Raw genomic sequence first — 19755 nt, 5'->3', positions numbered from 1 at the left:
GGTCTCCAGGATCATACCCTGGGCTGAAGGCGATGCCAAACCACTGAGCCACCGGGGCTGCCCAGCCAGTGTGTTTGAAGTATAGATCTACACAATAGCTATATCAGAACTACCACTTATATAACTATCAAAGTGTGCAGAATTTCAAACCCCATTCACGGATGTTTAGAATTCATTAGGTCAGAAATAGATTCTCTTAATCTGTGTGTTTACAAAACGCCTAACCATTATCATCTTTGGGAATCACTGTTTTAAGCATTTCCTAGGTTATGTTGTTTGTAGTATATTTGTATACCTTGTTGTTTATGTTATAAATTTTATTTGTATTCATTTAGTTAGCCACATTTTAAAAAATATCTCTTAGGGCAGCCCGGGTGGCTCAGCGGTTTAGCGCTGCCTTCAGCCCAGGGTGTGAATCTGGAGACCCGGCATCGAGTCCCACGTCAGGTTCCCTGCATGGAGCCTGCTTCTCCCCCTACCTGTGTCTCTGTGTGTTTCTCATGAATAAATAAAATCTTTAAAAAATATATCTCTTAGGATGTTTTTGTTGCAGATAATAGGAGACTCTATTCTGGATGTATTTATGGCTTAAATAATGAAGGAAATTTATTGGCTTATGTATTTGAAAAGTCCAGAAATAGGATGTATTTCAGGAAAAGTTTGATTTGGGTTCCAACATGTTTCATTAGACGTGATTCTAAAGGCTCTGCTTATCTTTTTTTTTTTTAATTTATTCATTTTAGGAGAGATTGTGCGAGTGGGAGGAGGGGCAGAGAAGGGAGAGAGAATCCTCAACCAGATGCCCTGCTGAGCACAGAGCTGGATGCAGGGCTCAGTCTCAGGACCCCAAGATCATGACCTGAGTCGGAATCAAGAGTCAGTCACTTATTGGACTGAGCTAGCCAAGCCCCCTTCTGCTTGTCATTTTTTATCCTTAGAAGGCTTTTCTCATTGTGTTAAAATGGCTAACAAATAAACCTTATACCTACTTATCATAATATCCAGAATAAGAAGGTATAACCCATAATTTCCAGTAAAAGTTTTGAGAGTCACTATTTGAGTAAGACCTGAACCAGACACACAGTACAAACAGATGTGACTATCCTGTTTGGTTTAAACCCTACCAATCAGGGCCTACCTGTGAGGTTAAGGATGGGGATAATTCCTATCCTATGACCACTACATAATGAAGGAGAGAAAATAGATCCTGATATAACGATTGTAAAATCTACTCTAAAATACTATAGAGATAAACTGTAACTCAGCTTAGTCTCTAAAATTACATTGTTTTAATGAAGTACTAATTTATGATTTAATATTTTCAGTTTCTTAAGTTTCTAGTAAAATATGGAGAAAGTTCTAATTTTAGAGCAACAGGTAGATTATAAACAAAGAACCAGTAAGTAACCTTGGGGAGATAAATACCTCCCACATATGGAAATGAACTACAGTATGGCTTAAGTGCTTGTTTTCTAGAGGGATGGGAGGCATGTATTCTTTTTGTATTGATGATTTCTTCCAGTATTTTATTATGAAGATTTTCAAACATACAAAAGTTGAAAGAGTTGGACAGGGAACATTCACCACCTCCATATGGAATTAATATTTTTATATATTTGTTTTATCTGTTGCTTTATTAGATACTTACCTATCCACCATTCAAGCTATCTTTTATTTTTTTAATGCATTTCAGAGTAAGTTAAAGTTGTTATACTCTCTCCCTAATCACTTAAACATGCCTATCTTTAGATTTTTGATGAACTTTTGACTAAGAAACTTCTACATGTAACTATAGCTTAAAGCTTTAATATGAATTAGATTATTATGGACATCATGATGATAATTGCTAAAATAATTATTGAAAGATCCAAGAGTGAAAGTGAATTGAAGCCTTTTATAAATATCACTTTATGTTCTCTTAATCTAAAGTTTCTTTTATTGCATGACAAAGCTAATATACTTAAGGTCAGTTCAGTGAAATTATAGAATTACCAAACTTGTTGATGTATTGGAGCTCTTACTTTAAGTGTGTTACTTGCCTAATTAGTTTTGCTTAGGAAACCACTTAACTGGCAATCTGTTGTTACTATCAGCTGAGCCAAAAGAAAATGTCAAGAAAATCCAGGTTAGTGGTAAATTTATTAGTATAGCTGACATTTTCCCACCTCCTTATCAGAAAAGAACCATGTGGACATGATTGAAAAGAGAAAACTAAAAATTTTTGCAAAAAACCCTTAAACATTAGATAATTGAATAAACTCTCTCAGAGGTGAAATTAAATTGTTACCCACTTTTTATAATAGTTAACTGGATTTTTTTTTTTTTTTGGCATTGTAAATGTGTATTTAGTTACCTTTAAGGAAGACCCTAAAGAGCTTTGATTAACATATTTAAATGAGAGCCCATTTGCAGAGCATAAAAATCAGACTTTTAGAGAAAATGTTACTTATATTTTTAAATTTATTAATTAGCATGTAGGACATCTCTCACTTTACTCCACTTCTTGAAGTACCAGCCATATTCCCTTGCAGCAGACTGTTAAATCAGAACCTTATGCAGAGCATTTCAACCAGTATGCCTGTCATACTGGCATGCTTGCTATTAAAATGTGGTAACTGTGCAGGGATGGGGTCAGTGCTAGAGTGTAGAGCTGCTTAATTACCCTTCCTTTGCCCTCAGTTTAGTCAGTGTGCCTTACAAGTTATTATTTGGGTGTGTGTGTATTTGTGTGTACCTACAGAAATAATGGTTTGATGGGTATCAGATTTTTTTTTTTTTAAGATTTTATTTATTTGTTCATCAGAGACATAGGCAGAGGGAGAAGCAGGCTCCATGCAGGGAGCCCGACATGGGACTAAATCCCAAGCCTCCAGGATCACGCCCTGGGCCGAAGGCGGCACTAAACCACTGAGCCACCTGGGCTGCCCGGCATCAGATTTTTTTGCTAAACTTTTGAATGTATGTTAAAAGTTTTCCAGAGAAACATAATATTAAGCTTAAATAGTTATGTTTAAATCTAAAAGAACAATTATATACAATTATATTTAATCAAATATATAAAATTTTTCCCTTTGAAATTCTGCCTTTTTTCTACATTGAATTGAAATTCAAGGAACACTTGATTTTTTTAGTCATAAAGGCCATAAGAGGGCTTCTTTGACTTTTCACAAATATCATTCAGGAGTCTTTTTTTTTTCCTTAAGTAAAAAACATTCCATTTCTTTATTGTAAAATTTCTTAATTGCCCTGCTTTTTATTAAATACTGGCTTTCCTCTAAAGAAATCAAGGTGCAAAATTTTTGGCTAAATCTTACTAAGACCTACCTTTGGGGTAACATATCTTTGGAGTCAGTCACTTTTTGTAAAACAAATTTAATCATTCTTTTTTTTTTTTTTTTTAAGATTTTATTTATTCATGAGAGACACACAGAACGTGAGAGAGAGAGGCAGAGGGAGAAGCAGGCTCCATGCAGGAAGCCCGATGTGGGACTCCATCCTGAGACTAGATCCCAGGACTCTAGGATCACACCCTGAGCCAAAGGCAGCTGCTCAACCACTGAGCCACCCAGGCATCCCAAATTTCATCTTACATGCCAAACTTTTCTTTCATGCAGGTTTCCCTATAGGAAAGAATTAGTATTAATTATGATTATTGGTCATTTGACAGCTTTTCAGACCTAATGTGTTCTGCATTCTTGAACTTCTCTCTTACAACATTAGTACTTACTTTGGACATTGTCATTTTATTCATCCTGAGGATTTTATTTTGTCCTGCATGATACTCTTACTTTGGGATATTCAAAATTGTCAAGACCTTTGCTTTCACTGGAGACCGGATTTAAAGAAAACTTTTCTAAATCTAATCCCAAACCACAGATATCTAGCCTTTCCATCTCTTCCATGAGGATTTCTTCCTAGTAGGCAATTATACTTTCCATTTAATCAACTATTTCAAGACAGTTAATATGGCACAATGCTAAAATTAGGCTAAAATTAGAAGCCATCAAAGAGGACAGCTAAACACATAATAACCAAAGGAGTGATTCTTATCAAATTAGTCCCCTTTGGAAGTTGCCATTTCTCATGCCATATATGGAATTTGGAAAATACATTCTATAAAATTAATTTAATTTTCAGTGAATATTCTTTCTCCATATATTTTTTTCTTTTTTCCACATTCTTCCTTTTCTCCCCCCTTGATTCACTCACTACTTTTCCCTTCTACTTGACATAATCTTCTCCTACTTTGAGGATATACAGAACTGAGATGGAATAAGTCTAGAACCAAGGGAAATTGTGGAACATATGAATGAAAAAAAAAAAACACAGCTTCATATATGATTTAATTGGGGCTCTGAGTTGATATCTCTGCTGTTTTGGTTTTGGTTTTGGTTTTTTTAATTGAGTATAATTGACATACAATGTTATATTAGTTTCAGGTGTACAGTTTAGTGATTTGACAAATTTATACATTATGTTCACCACCAATATAGCTACCATCTGTCCCATTACATTGCTATTACAATATCATCGACTGTATTCCTTATGCTGTGCCTTTATTCCCATAACTGGAAGCCTGTATCTCCCACTCCCCTTCACTCATTTTGCCCAAACCCACATCCCCTTCCCCTCTAGCAACCATTAGTTTGTTCTATTTATAGCTCTGATTCTCCTTTTTATGTGTTTATTAATTTTTTTCTTTTAAGATTCCACTTATAAGTGAAATCATATGGTAGTTGTCTTTCTCAATCTGACTTATTTCACTTAACATTATACCCTCTAGGTCCAATAACATTGTTTCAAATGGCATGGTCTTATCCTTTTTATGGATATGCAATATTCTATTGAATATACATACCACAAATTCCTTATCTATTTGTCTATTGATGGATACTTAGGTTGCTTCCTTCCTGGCTATTGCAGATATGCTGCAATAAACATAAGGGTGCATATATCTTTTTAAATTTGTGTTTTTGTTTTCTCTGGGTTAATACCCAATAGTGGAAACATTGGATCATATTTTATGATCCAGTTATTCTATTTTTTATTTTTTGAGGAAATTCCATACTGTTTTCCAGAGTGGTTGCATCAATTTACATTTCTGTCAGTAGGTCATGAGGATTCCTTATACTCCACATCCTTGTCAGCACTTGTTATTTCTTCTTCTTTTTTAAAAAAATATAAGTGTTTATTTTGGGCTCTCACATCTTTTATTTTTTTTTAACTTTATTTATTTATTCATGACAGACACAGCAAGCGAGAGAGAGAGAGAGAGAGAGAGAGAGAGAGAGAGAAAGAGAGAGGCAGAGACACAGGCAGAGAGAGAAGCAGGCTCCATGCAGAGAGCCTGATGTGGAACTCGATCCCGGATCTCCAGGATCATCCCCGGGCTGAAGGCGGCGCCAAACTGCTCGGCCCTATTTCTTCTCTTTTTAATTCTAGCCATTTGTTGTGACAGGTGTGAGGTGATAACTCATGTGGTTTTGATTTACATTTTCCGCTAAACCACTGGGCCATCGGGGCTGCCCTCCTTTTCCCATTTTAAATTGGATTGTTTGGGTTTGGGGATAGGAACTCCTTATTGGATGTATCATTTGCATATATCTTCTCCCATTCAGTAGATTGCCTTTTTGTTTTATTGCCTTTTTCTTGATGATTTCCTTTGCTGTGCAGAAAGCTTTCTATTTTGGTGTAGTCCAGTAGTTTATTTTTGCTTTTGTTTCCCTTGTCTTAGGAAACATGTAGGAAAAAAATGTTGCTATAGCCAATGTCAGAGAAATTATTGTCTGCACTCTCTTGTAGGATTTTTATGGTTTCATGTGTCCCATGTAGGTCTTTAATTCATTTTGAGGGTTTTTGTGTGTGTGTATATGGTGTAAGAAAAATGGTTCAGTTTCTTTTTTTTTGTTTTTTTTTTTTTTTTGTACCTATATAGTTTTCCCAGCACCATTTATTGAAGAGACTGTCTTTTCCTCATTATATATATACTTGCTGGGGATCCCTGGGTGGCACAGCGGTTTAGCGCCTGCCTTTGGCCCAGGGCGTGATCCTGGAGACCCAGGATCGAATCCCACGTCGGGCTCCTGGTGCATGGAGCCTGCTTCTCCCTCTGCCTGTGTCTCTGCCTCTGTCTCTCTCTCTCTCTCTCTCTGTGTGTGTGTGTGACTATCATAAATAAATAAAAATTTAAATATATATACACACACACATATATACTTGCTTCCTTTGTCATAGATTGACTATATAATCATGGGTTTATTTCTGGGGCTCCATTGATCTATGTGTCTATATATATTTTTTGCCAGTACCATACTGTTTTGATTACTGCAGCTTTGTAGTATATTTTGAAATCTGGTATTATAAGATGTTTGTTCTTGGGGTCCCTGGGTGGCTCAGCGGTTTGGCGCCTGCCTTTGGCCCAGGGTGTGATCCTGGAGACTCGGGATCGAGTCCCACGTTGGGCTCCCTGCATGGAGCCTGCTTCTCCCTCTGCCTGTGTATCTGCCTCTCTCTCTCTCTCTCTCTCTCTCTCATCAATCAACCAATCAATCAATCTTTTTTTTTTTAAGATGTTTGTTCTTCTTTATCAGGATTGCTTTGGCTTAAACCAATGTTTCTAACTAAATTTTCAAAAAATATTTTTTTCTTAAATATGGGCTTATGGCTAAAAATCATAAGGTGTCTGTTTAATATGTTTAAGAAGCCTAGTGCATTTGGAATATAATTGTTAAATTAGTTCCTTTTTGTAAATAAGATTTTATTTTTAAGAAATATCCACACCCAGCTTGTGGCTCAAACTCATAACCCCAAGATCAAGAGCCACATGCTCCAGTGACTGAGCCAGCCAGGTACCCCTAAATTAGACAGTTCTTTGCCTAGATGATAATATGTGATTTTCATGTGTTCAAATATATAAGAAAAGTTTTAAAGCCTGTAGAAGCACCGGCTAGCTCATTCGGTAGAGCATGAGACTCTTAAAGCCTATAGAAACTATAGTTTTTCCTTTGTATCTATACAAATATTAGCTAAACTGCTTCAGCAGGCCATATTCTAGTGAAAGATTTTTAAGGCAGATTGCCATAAACAGAAGGAGAAGAAAAAGGAGTTGGCCTGTAAGAATAATTGGATAGGATTTGAAGAGTAGACTAAGGGTACACAAGAATGCAATCAAGGTGAGAAGGACAGTTAATGAAGAAGAGCAATTCTTTTGGAATGGTACCCTGATTTTATAGGGGAGTCACCCATTCTGTTACTGGAGCAATTCTAGTTAGTTCTTCTTTCTACCAAGGATATTAGGAGAAGGTATGTAAGAAGGGAAGTAGAGCATGTACTTAGCTACAGTCAGAGGACCAAACCAGGTGATGTCTAGGGTCCCTTCTTACTGTGAATGGAAAGATTGCAGTAGAGATCTCCACATTGGAAAGTGCTCTGCAGTACAACCCTTTACTTTCCAGGTAATTTTATGGACCTACAGTACATTTTAAAATTTACTTTTAAAAAACTTATATTCAGATAGCACTAAGATAACTTTTACAGAGACTTAAAACTCTTTCAATCAAAATGTAGCTCTTTTTTACCTATATGTATGTAGTGATACTAATGATCTTCAGGTTGGTTTGTTTCGTTTTTTTTTTAGATTTTTTTTTTTTTCTTAACCAAGAGACCCTGTGTGGAGTAGGAGGAGGGGCAGAGAGAGAAGGAGACAGACTCCCTGCTGAGCAGGGAGCCTGACCTGGGGCAAGTTGGATTTTTAAGAATAATAGCAAGTGTAGAACAGTGTATAGAGTGTCTGTAGTACAGGTAAAAATATGTGTGTGTATATAATTGTGTTTGATTACGTATGTACAAAATATCATGAAAAGATTACACTAAAAAAATGTCAATGGTGGTTGTCTCCATTGGAAGGAAATTGAGTGGTTGTGACTATTAAAAGTAAACCAGTACTTTTCTGCTATCAGGAGTTAGTAATTTCAGTAGATGTTTCTGGATCACAGCTTCTTCACATTTTAAGCATCAACTTAAAATAATCTGGAGATGTCATAAACAATTCAGTTTCATCCTCTCATAAGCCCTATATCTTAAAAGTCACATTTGTTTTCCGATGATAAAGAAAAAGGCAGCTTCTCTCCTCCCCGATCTGTATCCCTGGAAAATGGTCACAGTGTGGTTCTAGATCTATTTGTTATTATTGGAGTACCTTTTTATCAGCTATATCTAGGACTCCCAACATAGTTTCCTAAATTAATTAAACAGAAGAGATTCAGAGCTATCCTTTTCCTTTTAAGAATGGTTGCAGAACCTTTTCTTTGTTCTTTCCTCTGTTCGCCAAACAAAAGCTAATTCCCAGGGTAGCTGTGGGAGGCCCACTACCTTATCAACTAAGAGTTGAATCTCTTATAGTAGAGATAGAAAATCATTTGTGCCCAATGTAACTAGGAGAATGCCTTTGAAATTCTAGGGTAATTTTTTCACTGGTAGACCCATTCAATTGTTGATTTCTAAGAATCTCTCAAAAGGTACATTTTACAAGTTCTATTTGTTGTAAACAACTTCCACTAAGCATTATTTAGAAATATTCAGTATAGTTTACTATAAATTACGTTCCAGACATAGTTTGAGAATACCTTCCAGATTAGTTCAGAATTTAGCCGGTAAAAGGATATGCCTTTATGCTGTCCTATATCTTCAAATATTTGAGTACATGTTGTGAACGCTGTCTCTTGTTTTTGGTTTGTTCTGTTGTCACAAAACAGAAAGAAGAAGGAAAGCTTCAAGGACAGCTTAACAAGTCTGATTCTAACCAGTATATTAGGGAACTGAAAGATCAGATAGCAGAGCTGAATCATGAGGTAAGTGATAAATTTTGATCTTCACATATTTCTTTCTTCCTTCCTCTGTATTGTAACAACACTGTATTACTGGCTGTGGCTGACTCTTTCATGATAAATATTTTCTGTGAATCCTTGATTATGATTAAATAATAATATTTTAGAAAATTGTCTTTTTAATAAGAATTATTCTTTTACAATATTGAGAATAATTTTCCTTAAGCCTTTTTATCATGATCTAAAATTACTAATACTGGCATGGCAGTTTTTTTAAATTGTGATCTGTAAACCTTTGATAGTTTGTCTAGGTGTCATAAGTTACTTTTGTTAAACTAAAGCTTTCTTTATACCTTTCTTTATACCTAGATTTGTGTTATTTACCGTTGTGGATAGAGGGAAGTCTTTTTACTCTTGTCTTCTTATTCCCTTCATGGTGGTATTACTGAGATTGCAAAAAAGGATACTTGCCTAATATCAGTTAACAGATTTCTTAGTATCTAAGTACTTTTTAAACTGGCACTACCTTGAATCTATGAGATTTGACTCATGAAATTTTCAAATAGTATTATTAAGTACTCTCCTAAGTAATTTAAATTCATGTGTTTTGATTAGAGAGATACTTTTTGTTAATGGGGCTCTAGGTCAATTTCCTCATCCCTTATTATTTTTTAATGATAAGTACTTATCTAAACATGAATACAAAAGCATATTCTTATCTTAAATTATTTGTACAATAAGGTTTATAGTTGATAAGATTTGAGCAGGTAACATAACTTCATTTGTTGAGAAAGAAACTCATTTTGACCACTAAATTAATTGAAACCTCAAAGGAAAAGTTTGGACATTACTCTTTCCTGATATTACACCCTTCAGTTAAAGTCTGAGTGTTTTGGGTAATAACTCCTGGAGGTAGTCAATCTAAGTAAATTCTGAATGAAGAAACAAAACAGTAACAAAAATGATAAATCTTAAATGTGGTTTAATTTAACTTGTCCTAAATTTTGGGAGTCATTCCTGTGATTTTCAACCAATAATAACATTTAAGGAATTCAGGATTATATTTAATTTTTACTTATTTGTGTGTTTTTATAATCTATTCTGATCTAATAGCCATGTGTGAAAGAACAAGTTACAAATAAGATGTAGAAATTCTTCTCGTTTTGAAAATCCTAGGAATTATTCTTTTTGTTCAAAAGCTTTTCTCAAAGGAAATTTTGACTAAAGCAGTCTCTCCCTTTTTAATTTTTTATAATTTTGATTTAGAGTGATTAGAAAGCTTTAACGTTGCTGAATTAAGAAAATTGTACAGGATTGACTTTATTTCCAAGACTTGTCTAAAAATCAGCCAACAAATACTAACTTTGCCTGTCATGTAACTTCACTAAAAAAAAATTATAATCTCCTCGTCAGGACTGGCAGGAGATGGTTCATGAGAGGTCTCACTTCAATGTCATTTTTTAATGTGTGGCCTGCAAGGTAGTCTTTTGTTTTGAACAAACATGGAAAGGAAATTAATTAATAGAGTAGAATTTTCTACTGTTAAAGAGCTGGATTGTGTAAATTAAAAACTAGAACAGTTTGTGATGAGATGCTAATTGTGCTATTCATAGGGCACAGGTCCTGGGCATAAGCAGGCCCCAGTGAGAAAACCTATAGAGGGTGAGTACAGTGCAGCTGGGGACCACACAAGAGTGCAGAGGTGAGAGTGAGCCAGCATGGGTGTAGGATTTAGAGGCTAGACTCGATTAAGAATTAATGAAATTAAGTTGTGGTAAATAAGGGTAGATTGCATAGAACCAGCTTATGGTGAATCTTCAAAGCCAGGAGAGATTAAATTTACTAAATAAGATGAAACCATTATAGGTCTTCAGTTAGAGGTTCCTTTTCATTATGTTTTCTGAACAGATTTTAATACATTCACCTGTTTCAAAATTTTCCAACTAAAGAAAAGATAAATGAAAACAAGTGAAATTTCAAACCAATGTAATAGGTTATAAGTACACCTACTATACACATTTCCTTTGGCTGGGCCAGTTTCTTAAGAGGGTTAAAAAGGTATCACTTTTTTGTTCTAGTGATTTTCATTCTTGTGCTACAGCACTTCACAATGGGGGGGAAACCATAACCGAAGTCAGTCTGATCTCTACAACTTAACTTTTGCCTTGTGTGCTATAATTTGCCAGAATCTTTACCTTTTTTTTTTTTTTTTTAAGATTTTATTTATTTATTCATGAGAGACAGAGAGAGGCAGAGACACAGGCAGAGGGAGAAGCAGGCTCCATGTAGGGAGCCTGACACAGAACTCGATCCTCGGTCTCCAGGATCACACCCTGGGCTGAAGGCGGCACTAAACCGCTGAGCCACCCAGACTGCCAGAATCTTTACCTTTCAACATAAAAATTAACTTTAAAATATTCATGTTATATTTGAACATGTGACTGTTAACAGTTACTTTGTTAGCTGATTTTTATACTTCTCAAAATGTTGAAGGAAATGTTCAGAGAAACTTTGCAGATCTATAAAATAACAGTAGCAGTTACTGTTTATTGAGTACCCCTCTATTGGTCAAGTATTGTATCAGACACTTTATATTTGTTGTTACTAACCCTCATAATAATCCCACATGATGGCAGTATTCTCAGTTGAATAAAAAGACTCACAATAATTAAGTAACTTGCTGGGGTTATACAAGTAGTAAATGGTTGAACCAGGATTGAATCAAGTTTGGTTTATTTTTTTCTGTGCTGTTACAGACATGATATTAGAAAACATGTCATCAGTATTTAAAAATCTAGAGTGGAAACTAATGACAGTATTTTAACTGTGTTGTTCCTCCCAGAAACATTACTTTGTATACATTTCAGTGAGTGAATTCTGCAGTTGACCTAGCCACGGGAGTCTCTCTCTCCCTGTTAGCTTTGCATATGGAGATTTATCTTCACTTCCTGCAGTTTACTGTGATCTGTCCGTGTGCCTTCTCTGACTCCCAACTCCTGCAGTTCCTATCATCATCACCTAACTAATTATGCTCTTAATCTTACCTACTTCTTGGAGCCTCTCAAACCCTGCCAGGACCCTCATAGAAGCCACTGTGGAAACCCTTGCTGCCCCAGATCTGACAAGAACCTAGGTTAAATCCTCCTCTATCTTTACATCCTATCCTCATGGCATACAAAAAAAAAGAACATGCATCCTAGTTCAAGTGCTTTTCTTATTCCATCTTCCCCACCTCTTACAACTCCTGTCCATCTATCATGACAGCCCCTACTAGGCACTTTAGAACTGAAGTTAAAGATTGAAATATAACTCATATCCCTCAACAGGTTCACAGCCTAACAACAGAAATAGGTTTACAAATAGATTGTAATATATAATGAAAAATATAGCATTATAGTAGTTAGCATTCATTTAATAGTTGCTCTGTGCCAGACACTGTCCTAAATGTTATACTTACATTGTTTCTTTTAATCTTCATGACATTCCTATGAAGTAGGTAGCATCATTATTATTCATGTTTTACACTTAATAAAACTGAGGTTCTGGGGTACTAAATAACTCCCCATGGTCATATGCTAGTTAGTGATAGAGGTAATTCAGGTTATATGACTCCAAGCCCATTCATGTACTTAACGCCATATATTATAGCATTTTTTGAAACATATGGAATAAAATGGTAACAGCACTTGGGTTGGACTTTGAAAATTGAGAAAAAATTTGTCACGAAGATTGGGCATCACAAGCATATAAGTCAGTACAAAAAACAAAATTGTAAGTTCTAGGAATGAATAAGCCATGTACTTTTGCAACGTAGGTCTGTCTACTTACAGCTACTGACCACTAAAGACAAAGAATATTTTCTAAATGCCAGGAAAGGGAGCTAGAAGAAGGTAGAAAGATACTCCCACTTAGAAGCCAAAAGAAATACACTCAGGACTTATGTAGGTATAATCCTGTGGTTTAGCCAAATTACCAGCTGACTAGTCTTTTCTGGGTCCTTTGAAGCCTTGCTGCTATTTACAGTATTATTTTATAGGAAAATGCATACTACATAGCTGATTTGAAAACGTTTTTGGATATAGATTATGTTTTCACTTGTTCTTGATGATGATATGTTCTGGTGGATGTTGCAGGAATACGTAAATTTATTCCAGTCCAAAGATAGTTTATGTATGCTAAAAATTAAATATTTTTATTAAACATCTTTGCTGAATTTTTATAATGTCATAATAGTTCTAATATGCTCTATGTCCTTAAAATCTCACAAAAGTAATTCTAGTTATATTTGTTTAGTAAGTTTTCAATATGGAGCAAGTTTTCCCTTTTTTCATTAAGCTTTTTTCTAGTGGTAGTTGTTACACTGGGTGTAGATATTTTGGGTGATTATTTTAATTTTCACAATTATCCTGTGAAAATTATTTTATAGCCTCAGAGAGGCTAAATAACATGTCTTCAGTCATATAATCAGTAAGTAGCAGAAACTTAAATCAAGTAGGACTTTCAGTTGACTGTAATGCATTAATTTTAAAATGAAGTAAAACCAAAACAAACTATATATTTTTAAAAAGAAAGAGAAAAAACCTTTAGAGCATTTTTTTCATTAATACATACCTTGCCTTGTTCTAGACATAATGAAGCAAGTTTGTAAAAGATGCAGAATAGCAAACTCTATTTTTGTGAGACAAAAGGAAAGAAAACTGTAGGAATATAACATGGAGCCATGAATAAGACCCATACAAAAATGCATACCACAGGAGTATCTAGATATTTCTTAAAAGTGGGCCTCAAACTTGGCTCTAGGGTTTCCAGCAATCAACACAAAAAAAGGGGAAACCTGGTCACTTTGAACATTTCAGAGTGAATGTGTAATGAAAACAGACCAGTTGGTTAGGAGAGCTGCAACTGTTCCTGATGGTAAATCCAAACAGCAGTTTCTTCATTGCTTATTCATGAACAAAACCTTCTAGTATGACCAACTATTATAGACCAGCTATTACCCTTAACATTCTATAATAAAATGGGTTCACAATCATAAAAATTGAACAGTTTAAAGCCTTGAAAGATTTTTGATAGAATTATAACATGGAGGAAAGTGCCCAGGTGATAGGTTTACAGCTCAATAAATTATCACAAAGTGATCACACCCATGTAACTACCACCCATGTCCAAGAAATAAACTCAAAGTCCCATTCATACACTCTTGAAACCACTATTCTCACCCTCTCCTTCAAAGATAACCATGATCTCAACATTAATACAATAGTTTAAGTTTTGAATTTTATATAAATGGCTGCTTATAATATATATTCTTTTGTGTCTTCTTTTGCTTAAAATTGTGAAATTTAACTATGTTATTTTAAAATGTAGCTATAGATTATTCATTCTCATCACTGTGTAATTTTCCTTTGTATAAGTATACTACAATTTATTTATCTTTTTGTTGGTGAACATTTGAATTATTTCGGGTTTGATCTGTTAAGGACACTACTGCAAATGGTTATGCCGTTTTACACTCTATGAGTCATGAAGACAGTTCTTATTGTTCTACATCCTCATCAACATGTAGAATTGATTGTCTTTATCTAATTTCTATCATTCTCTGGCTTTGAAGAGGTTTCTCATTATGGTTTTAATGTGTACTTGAGTAACTTTTTTCCCCTGGCACCTAGAACAATGTTGCCATGTAGTAGATATTCCATGAAAAAAAAATTAATGAATAAATGATTTCAAAAAGCTTTGCTGACAAGGTAACATAAAAGCTTTAATAGGAATGCTAAGAAGCTTCCTAATGTGCAAAAATCAGTGGAAAGAACATTCCAGGGATGCCTGGGTGGCTCAGTGTTTGAGCATATGCCTTTGGCTCAGGGTGTGATACGGAGGTCCAGGATGAGTCCCACATCAGACTCCCTGCATGGAGCTTTCTTCTCTCTCTGCCTATGTCTCTGCCCACCCCTCTCTTTCTGTGTGTGTCTCTCTCATGAATTAATAAATAAAATCTTAAAGAAAGAGAGAGAGAGAAAGAAAAGAAAAGAAAAGAAAAAAGAAAAGAAAAGAAAAGAAGAAAGAACATTCCAGGCAGAAGAAACAACTAGCACAAAGAAGTTAGGAGAAAACATAATGGACTTTGTGAGAAATCATACTAATGTGACTAGAGTATAGTGAAGGGTGAGGAAAAAATAATGTGAGATAGGGTTAAAGAGATAGATGAGGTCAATCCTATATAGTGCTTTATAAGCCAGAATAAATAGATTGTGTTTTATTCATGGTTCATTGGAAAGCCTTTGGATGGTTTTAAGCAAAGAGTGATGTGATCTGATTTGCCCTACCTTCTATATGGTGAATTGATTGTAGGAGAGCAAGAATAGAAATGGGGAAATGAAGGCTATTAAAATAGTCTAGGTAAGAGCAAAGGTGACTTAGAAGGATGAGAAAAGTGAAAATGTTAGCCACACGAATATATTAAAGATACGTTTTAGAGATTGAGAACTTGCTGATGGATTATATGAGGGACATAAGATAAAATAGTGACTCCAGAGATTTTTGGCTTGACATCTGAGTGATTGGTTGGTGCCATTTACTGAGGTTGGGAAGGAGTAGAATATCAAGAGCTCTGTTTTGCTTATATTAAGATTGAGATTCCTATTAAACATTAAAATGAAAATATAAGGTGTATGAGGTTCTAAAAAAGATGTTGGGGCTAAAAATAGGTATAGTAGCTATTGGCATATAAATGTTATTCATAGATAAAGGGAAGAGGTTCTAGGAGCAAGTGTATGGCACTCTCGACCTATAAGATCAAGAGCCAATAAAGGAGATCAAAACTACTTGTGGAGGGAAACTGGCAGCTCTGGATAAGGAGCCCCAGAAAGGAGACTATCAAGAAGGGAGCATTTCAACATAGTTATTTTAATTTGATTCTAAACCTCCCTGGTCTTCTTCAGGGAAGAATGTATTAAGTTATCTTCAGCACTTTTTTTTTTTTTTTTTTTTTTTTTTTTTTTTTTTTTTTTTACCATTTATCAGAGAATGATAGATAATTTATAAAAGAACTTGACAGGAGGAATTGTCTTTCATTGAACAAGCACTGAGACCCCCTTCCTGAAAAACTAACAGAAATGTCAGCTATTTCAGGACAAAGCTGGCCAAAACCCAAAACAATATAAAACACTATTATAGGATGCTATAAATAATATACAACCCAGGTAAGTAAAGCCAACTTTCATTTTAAGGAGAGCCTTTGTGCTGGTTCCCAGTACCCAAGGGTCTTCTGTCATCCTGTCTTCTCTCTTGAGGAGACAGTTTTTTAAGTTATCCTGTGTTATAAGAATCTTCTGTTATTTCTACAAGCCAAGTACAAAATTAAAATTTTGAGTAAATAAAACAAAATCTAAAAAAACCCATTTTGAAGTTTGACTTAGAAAATGTTTATACATGAGTATTCTTTTTAAAATTCTGATAACTGTTTATGCTTGAGCTATAGATTTAGTTAAATATCTACCAAAAAGTCATTTTGAATATCCTAACCATTATTAATATGTTTAATATGTATACTCATTTGTTATTAAACTAGAATTTTTGAAATGAGGAACTTTGGGAATCACATGACAGACTGCCCTTTATAAAACTGTGAATCTTTTCTTCTTTGCTCTGTATTTTCCAGTTTAAACATAGTTAATAAAATCAGTTGAACTTGAATTTTTTTTTAAGATTTTTTTTATGTATTAGAGACACGGGGGGGGTGGTGCAGAGACACAGGCAGAGGGAGAAGCGGGCTCCGTCCCAGGAGCCTGATGTGGGACTTGATCCTGGATCCCCAGGATCACGCCCTGGGCCGAAGGCGGCGCTAAACCGCTAAGCCACCGGGGCTGTCCAAACTTGAATTTTTAAAAAGAAGCTTAAAGAATCATTTGATATTGATCTTCATCTAGGCATCAAAACTAGAATATTAAAAGTAGAAAAGAACTTAGTGATTTGGCTCTGGTTATTGGCAGCTATTTTTTCTCTCTATTTCAAACAATAAATAATATTTTTTTGTTTTTTTAACTGTATGCTTATTCTATATTGATTGTCTGTACTAGTCTTTATTTCCTTGAAAATCTTGTAAAACCCCAAGTATTATATTACCTAGTTTACAGAAGATAACCTAAAATACAATTGACACTTTTACAAACTGCATTCATAATAGGGTATTAGTGGGTGGAGGCAGAAATAAAAAACAAAAGTAGTGTTTTCTTTTGTATTGGTGTCTGCTGATAATTGAATCTTAATTTTAGAATTATTACCTTTAAAATTTTATTTATTTATTCATGAGAGACACAGAGAGAGAGAGAGAGAGAGAGGCAGAGACACAGGCAGAGGGAGAAGCAGGCTCAATGCAGGGAGCCCAAAGTGGGACTCGATCCTGGATCTCCAGGATCACACCCTGGGCCGAAGGCAGCACTAAACTGCTGAGCCACCCAGGCTGCCCTAGAATTTTTTTTTTTTTTTTTAATTTCAATACAGGGAGTTATAAGTATTCGTGCCTGTTGTTACAATAAAAAGTACCCAGTTTCCCAGTGTTGCAACTTCTTAATAAAAGAACAAATTCCTTTAAATTTGCTTTTTCTCTAGTTAAATCAGTGTAAAGTATCATGCAGAAGTTCACACAAGTCTCACTACAGGAAAATTTTCTCTGCTGCCAAAAAGTCTCATATAGATAATGAAAGATCATATTTGTACTTCTATGAAAATTGCATTAAGGCTCTTTGAATTAAACCTTTTTAGCACTGTTTTTAAATCTTACAACCTCCATTTATAGAATAAAAATTCATTCTTAATGACCTTTAGTGTTATTATTCCTATTCCTCTTATATGTTACTTTTAATCTTGGATAATTGGTTTATTTTATTTGAAGTCATAAGATAAAAAAATACTGAATAGTGTACAGTATTTTATGCCTGCAGTAATATCACTATGTAGAAGACTTAAAGCTGAGATTTCAGATTCATATTTTTTTAAGCCGGCATGTTCCCAAAGTTTATCTAGTTTTTCACTTGATAAATGAGGAAGCTGAGGGCATAAGAGTTAAGGGACTTACCCAAAGTTACACAGCTAGTTGGTGGCAAAGACGGAACTACTGCCCAGGCATTCTGACTTCTGATCTACTACATCCCACTGCCCTACCACAATCCTGCCGACCCATGTAATTGTCACATGTTAGTTAGATGTAGTAGGAGTCCCATAAGTGTTTAATTAAATTAAAATAAATTACTTCTCTCAGATGGAAACCTAATGTCTAGTTAATAGAACTCTACTATCACCTAGTATTCTTTATTCTTCCAGCATCAGATTCTGGATTTCTCTTCCATCTGAAACTGGAGAATTGGTATGACTTGACCCTTCAGATTTTGTTTCAATTTCCAGTAGATGCTACTAAAATCTTAACTTTTATATATTAGATGATTTTTCTGAAAAACAGAGGCAACTTGGATTTTCTAGCCAAATTTGACGTTCCCAGAAACATAGAACTAGATAAAAATAGCTAACCCAATTTCATATATACCTATTATTTAAGAAATACAAGCTTACTCAAGGACATAAATTAGCTCAGCTCTTCAATACATTCTGTTGCAAGAGTTTGTTGTTTAACTTGTGACCAAACTTCCAACAATTGTTTCTAGATTAATTTTTTTAAATCTCCAAGGCTATATATCTTCCCATTCATTCTTTGTCTCCAAAAAGAATATATAACACAGAGGAAAACTATAATAATCCCACACAGGAAATCTGACTTTTTATTCAAGACTTTTAACCACTTTCCAGTTTTATGCTATATTCAGAAAAGGGGGCAGTGTTCAACCCAATTATATGCCTCTATGTATTCTATTCCTACTATAGGTAAAAAAAAAAAAAAAAAAAAAAAAAAAAAAAAAAAAAAGATGTTTAAATTTGCTAATGAAAATGTGTGTTCTTTTTTTTTTTTAAGATTTTATTTATTTATTCATGAGAGACACAGAGAGAGAGAGAGAGAGAGAGAGAGAGGCAGAGACACAGGCAGAGGGAGAAGCTGGCTCCAAGCAGGGAGCCCGATGTGGGACTTGATCCAGGTCCCCCTGGGCCAAAGGCAGGCGCTAAACCACTGAGTCACCCAGGGATCCCCGAAAATAAGTGTTCTTAAATAGATTTCATTCAGTAAGGATAGGAGCATTCCCATGAAAACATCATCTAATAGCATATTCTTAAATCTTAGACATGGGAAAAATAAGATATAAATCCAAACTATTTCAAGGGCACCTGGGTGGCTCAGTCAGTTAAGCCTCCAGCTCTTGATTTCAGCTCGGGTCATGAGATCTAGCCCCATTGGGCTCCACATTGGGTGTGGATCCTACTTAAGATTCTCTCTCTCCTTTGCAATAAATTACATGGTTAACAGTTGACTTACACCGCACACAAATAAACCATATAATTTCTTTTAAACTATTTCAATAATGTATAAAGATTATAACGTGATTACAGTATTAGATGTATTGTTAACATTTAAGTGAAACTAATAGGATATCCTTGAAGATTTTTTTTAATTTTTTTTAATTTTTTATTTTATTTTATGATAGTCACACAGTGAGAGAGAGAGGCAGAGACATAGGGAGAGAGAGAAGCAGGCTCCATGCACCGGGAGCCTGACGTGGGACTCGATCCCGGGTCTCCAGGATCGTGCCCTGGGCCAAAGGCAGGCGCTAAACCGCTGTGCCACCCAGGGATCCCAAATTTTTTTTTTTTTAAGATTTATTTATTCCTGAGAGAGACAGAGAGAGGCAGAGACAGAGGAAGAGGGAGAAGCAGGCTCCCTACAGGGAGCCCAGTGCGGGACTCGATCTCAGGACCCCGGGATGACAACCAGAGCCAAAAGCAGATGCTTAACCACTGATCTACCCAGGCACCTCATGCTTAATGA

The 19755-nt window shown here is 35.1% G+C and overlaps 1 protein-coding gene across 11 annotated transcripts in view; it reads left to right on the top strand.

Moving 5' to 3' along the window:
• EVI5 (ecotropic viral integration site 5) overlaps positions 1-19755 on the top strand; it is a 194765-nt gene that overhangs the window by 156818 nt on the left and 18192 nt on the right. For all 11 annotated transcript variants that reach the window (XM_072834513.1, XM_072834509.1, XM_072834511.1 and 8 more), the window contains one exon: positions 8754-8849. In XM_072834513.1, the coding sequence (XP_072690614.1) occupies positions 8754-8849 (96 nt within the window). The remainder of the gene's footprint in view (positions 1-8753; positions 8850-19755) is intronic.

This window comes from Canis lupus, chromosome 8, assembly GCF_048164855.1.
Source record: "Canis lupus baileyi chromosome 8, mCanLup2.hap1, whole genome shotgun sequence".
NCBI lineage: Eukaryota > Metazoa > Chordata > Mammalia > Carnivora > Canidae > Canis > Canis lupus.
This window is presented reverse-complemented; position numbering and strand designations above follow the sequence as displayed.